This window comes from Penaeus chinensis, chromosome 34 (genome assembly GCF_019202785.1).
Source record: "Penaeus chinensis breed Huanghai No. 1 chromosome 34, ASM1920278v2, whole genome shotgun sequence".
NCBI classification, from domain to species: Eukaryota; Metazoa; Arthropoda; class Malacostraca; order Decapoda; family Penaeidae; genus Penaeus; species Penaeus chinensis.
The window spans coordinates 10593142-10598088 of record NC_061852.1 but is presented as its reverse complement, the minus strand read 5'-3'; the positions used below and the strand labels follow the sequence as shown (position 1 = coordinate 10598088).

Sequence of the window (4947 nt, the reverse complement as noted above, 5' to 3'; positions counted from 1 at the left end):
AAGACAGTGAGAAAAATCTATAAAGATATCTTGGCTTCCATATGTCACGGTTACATATCATGGTTACGTAACACGCATCAAAGGATAAGTTCTCATTAACATACACTGAAAATTAATTAGAGGTTTTCATTAATACGCATCGAATATCAATTATAGGATTTCCTTGCCATGTATCCAGAGACAACATGTTTTCAGGAAGGACTATGATGGGCATTGCTATTTTTTTTTTTTTTTTTTTTTTTTTTTGTCTCAACATGTAGCTGCTTTGTTCCGTTCCTAGATAAAAATGTAGTATTATTATGAACTTTCTTTAATGAGAATAGGATTGTATGAAGAATTTATATGGAAAAATAAAAAAAGTATAGTTACAAGCACTTCCCATGATCTAATTAAGGTGAGGTTGATATTTGTCTGTCGATCGAGGTCATTCAAAACTCATGACGGTGTTCTAATGATGCTTTCTAGAGAAACATAACACCCAATGTCATTCTTCTTCTTCAGGACCAACGGGCCAAAGATCTACCTGCGCACTGCACTGCAATGAAGCGGAGAATTATGCATATGAAAACGGTAAGTAGTGTAACACGATCAGATTTTCAATATTTAATATATGGAAGAGTATTAACTTTCTTATAAATCGATTAGACGTTAGCAGTTATTTCTACCACTAAGTTGTCTAAGGATAAATCATAGGATTCCACGCTTAGTTTGAACAATGTCACATATATCTCCTCAGGCAAAAGTTATGTTTACGAATACTCGGTGACGACCTCTACCGCCCTCCTGGAAACCTTCGAGGATGACGCCCACTTGCACATCACCGCCAACGTCCATATCGATGTCTCTGCCCCCTGCGAGTACATCCTCAAGGTACGTTAGCATTCTGTGACTTCATCTGTGAAATGAGCAACCAGTATTCGAATACTGTTTTCTGTGGAGGGCCACTGAAAATTGTTAATCCTATCTGGTTTCTACTGCAGTTGACCGACGTCAATCTTGATGGCTCGTCTCACGGACCAGAGTTCGCTGCTGCTGTTACCAAGTCTCCCTTGCGCTTCTCCTTCCAAGATGGCCGCGTGGAGAGCATCTGCAGTGAAGCATCTGAGCCGGCTTGGGTGCTGAACTTCAAGAGAGGTGTCCTTTCTACCTTCCAGGCCTCCATGGCCCATCAGGGTGTCGAGGTACATTCCATGAAAGTTGATTCCTTGCAGTATGATTCCACTGCTTTGCATCAAAGTTGAATTATTGATTGTGTGACCAATCTTTTCCTCATTCTATTGCTTTCCTTCTAGGACATTAAGGAGACAGACATCTCTGGTGTTTGCATGACTCACTACAATGCTACAGTCGAAGGCAGTGTTGTCACCATTGATAAGGTCAAGGATTTAGCCACGTGTGCTCAGCGACCTGACCCGACCTTCATTCCCTCTACTGGATATATCAGTGACTCTCCAGTCCAGAGCCTCCCAATCTTTAGAAGCTCAAGCAAGTGTCACCAAAGGGTAGAGGAAGGCCTTCTCAAGACGGCAGAATGTGAGGAGACCCACGTGTTCCGTCCCTTCTCCAGCGAAAAGGGAGGAGCTGTTACAACTGCCAAGACCACCATGATTCTTATGTCTCAGGAACGACTTACGCCTATCACAGGTGTGTATATCTTTGCGTGCCAGGTTTTACAGGTCAGCATTGCCATCAACTTGCATAAAACATGGCATAGAACAAGTCAATTCTTGTAACTCTCTACTATGGTTCTCATTGCAGACTTTGACTTCAAGCGCAATACACTAGCATTCGAGAACACACTCACCCCAGAAGCCCAGCTTGAAGCAGTTGAGGAGATCTTGAGCAATCTGGAGATTGCTTCCAACGGTGAAATCCTTCCAGAGGTTCCTTCACTATTTGCCAAACTTGTGTCATCACTCAAGGAAATGAATTACCCTCAGCTCAACACTGTTTATAACAATGCTAAAGAAACTCACACACGGAAGTTCCTGGTTGATGCAATGCCACTGGTGGGAACAGCTGCTTCTTTTGGTGTGGTCAGAGACATGTTCGTCAATGGGGATATGACGGAGTCTGAGGCTGATGTCTTCTTCACTTCACTGGCTTTCTTCAAGAATCCAACAGCAGAAATGTTTATTGCTCTTGCTGTTAGTATAGACATAACCTATAAACAGTGATATATATTATATGTATATATGTATATATATTATTATTATTAATGTTGTTGATACATACTCATGATATTCATTCACAATTTTGGAAGGTATAATTTGTTGAAAGTATTTTCTACCATCTTACCTACATATTATCTAACATTTTTACAGCCTTTACTCGAGAACAACCCAAGCCAAAAAGCAATGTTGGGAACTTCTGCTCTCATCAATGCCTTCTGCAAAATCAATGAAGACTGTGGTGCCGATTCCAGTGTACAGCAAGTTATTCGTCGAATTGAAACACAACTTGGATCTGGCTGTCGCACAGTGAATGAAGAAGAGAAAGTCAGGGTACTCGTTGCTCTCAAGGCACTTGGCAATGCTGGTCGATGGGTGAATGCCAACTCAGTCTTAAGACGGTGCTACACTGAAGATAATGACATGGAAGTGCGAGTGGCTGCTATAGAGGCATGGAGGCACACCCCGTGTGAATATGACCGATCTCACCTTTTGGCTGCTTTCCAAGATGAAATTCAGGACACAGAGGTTCGCATTGCTGCCTACCTTGCTCTCATGACCTGTCCCACTCCAGAGCTCATCAACACCATCAAGGACCGTCTCATTTCAGAAGGTGTCAACCAGGTGGGCTCCTTCATCTGGACTCATATGAGCAACATGCAGGAATCGGCTGCTCCAGAAAAACAGTGGGTTCGTCAAATGATTGGCGAGGAACTTCTCCAGAAAAAGTTCAGTACGGAAGCCCTCAAGTTTTCCCGCAACTATGAATCCTCTTTCTTCATGAATGAAATCAACACTGGCGCTACAGTTGAAAGCAATGTTATCTTCTCCAGCAAGTCCTACCTGCCACGTTCTGCAATGCTTAACCTCACCCTCGACCTGTTTGGACAGTCTATCAACTTCTTTGAGGTTGGTGGCAGAATTGAAGGCTTTGAAGCTTACATTGAACGCTTCTTTGGTCCTAGAGGATATTATCCTGAGGAAACCATTGAAACCATTCTGAGGAATATGCGACAGAATAATGACGCTGATGCCACCACCCTGGAAGGCTTCCTTGACCAGATGACTGATGAACCAGAGGGATCCTACTATCTCCGAGTCTTTGGCAATGAGCTTCATTACCACCACTTCTTTGGACTTGAAAACCTCATTGAAACATCCGGTGCTTCTAACCCACTGGAATTCTTGATGGATCTGGCACGTCAGGGAGATGTTGATTACACAAAATCTTACCAGCTAATCGACACTCACCACACCATTCCGACCGTAACTGGTTTACCTGTGACTCTCACTGCAAAGGGAACAGCTACCCTTGGACTCAAGATGAATGGAAACTTCAAGGCTCGTAGTCTTAAGAATATAAACATCGAAGGCCACCTCCATCCTTCTGCCGCAGTTCAAATTGATGGCGTTATGCTTGTCGATGCCCACGTGTCTCGCACTGGATTGAAGATGTCTTCCAACCTTCACACCTCCACTTTCCTTGATGGCAAGCTTCAGATCAATGGCGGTAAACTAGTCGACGTTGCCTTCAACACACCTAAGGACAAGATGGAAGTTATCAATGTTAAGACCGAGTTCTTCTACCTGGAAGATGATCAAGAGATCCGAAAAGATGTTGCAAACCTCATCCAAGAAGAGACCTGCACTAGTGGAGTCACTGGCATTGCCTTGTGTGGTGAATACAGCTATGCTCTAAGCTCGGAATATGGCCCAAGCTTCCCCTTCACAGGACCTTTTGCAACAAGTGTTCATTTCAAGAAGACAAACACTCAGAATGGATATGTCCTGCGCTACACTCATGAGGATGATCAATTTGTTTTCTTGTTTGATACCCCAGGATCCCAAACAGATCGTAAAGTCTTGCTTACTATTACTAAGGCTGCTAAAGCAATCGACTTTGACCTTCACACGCCATTTAAATCAGTTCAAGGAAGGGGCGAATATCTCTGGCAGAAGAATAACAAGAACACAAAGCTGGAACTCGTTGTTGATGGCAACCAACAATACATGCTGGAGACTGGTCTACGCACAAGCGGAGAAACAGTCAAGACAATTGTACCATCCTTCATTCTCACTTCCCCTGCTGGTCAAGTATTGAATATACAAGGGAACTTCCAGGCCAACACAGAAGCTGCTAAATACGTTGCAGATGTTACTATCTCAGAGCTAACTGCATCTCCCATCACTGTACATGGTAAGGTTTACGTTTAAATCAGAGAAAATATGATCTAATAATGTATGAATAAGGTTTGATGAAACAAAGTGAAATCAGTCTATGTGATATTATTTAATGGATGTTGAAACCTGACTACTTTCTTTTACAGCATCGTTTGAGGGCGAAAGTAACTCTGTTGCCATGAACGTTGATCTGAAAACACCAATCATTGACACATTAATCAAGAGTGAGTTTGGTTATGGTGAGAACTTCCTTTCATCCAAGGTGGATGCAGAGTACAGAATTATGAAAGAGGCCAAACAGACAGTTCACCATTCTGCCCTTCTTAAGAAGGAACTCACAGAGGACCTTTCCAAGTACATTATTGTCTTTGACGCGTCCCCATCACAGTACCCTGAAATGGCCCTAGAGTATAACCAGAACATCGTGCTTTCAAAGGGACGCATGGAAAGCAACGCTAAGCTTGTCCATGGCCCTGCATCATGGAACGCAAACGAAGTGGTATCCTACGCCAATAACAATGGTCACCGTGATTTGAACATCCACTCGACACTGATTTGCCCACACTATCAGATCGATATTTCTGGCTCCTATGCA

General features: G+C 43.0%; 1 protein-coding gene across 1 annotated transcript in view; it reads left to right on the top strand.

Moving 5' to 3' along the window:
• The first annotated feature begins 460 nt into the window (after window positions 1-460).
• Window positions 461-4947, top strand: part of LOC125043643 (apolipophorins-like) — a 7271-nt gene continuing 2784 nt past the window's right edge. The window contains exons 1-7 of the mRNA XM_047639878.1: window positions 461-570; window positions 737-870; window positions 981-1181; window positions 1293-1644; window positions 1759-2147; window positions 2325-4368; window positions 4499-4944. Of these exons, the coding sequence (XP_047495834.1) occupies window positions 1161-1181; window positions 1293-1644; window positions 1759-2147; window positions 2325-4368; window positions 4499-4944 (3252 nt within the window). The 5' untranslated portion in view covers window positions 461-570; window positions 737-870; window positions 981-1160. The remainder of the gene's footprint in view (window positions 571-736; window positions 871-980; window positions 1182-1292; window positions 1645-1758; window positions 2148-2324; window positions 4369-4498; window positions 4945-4947) is intronic.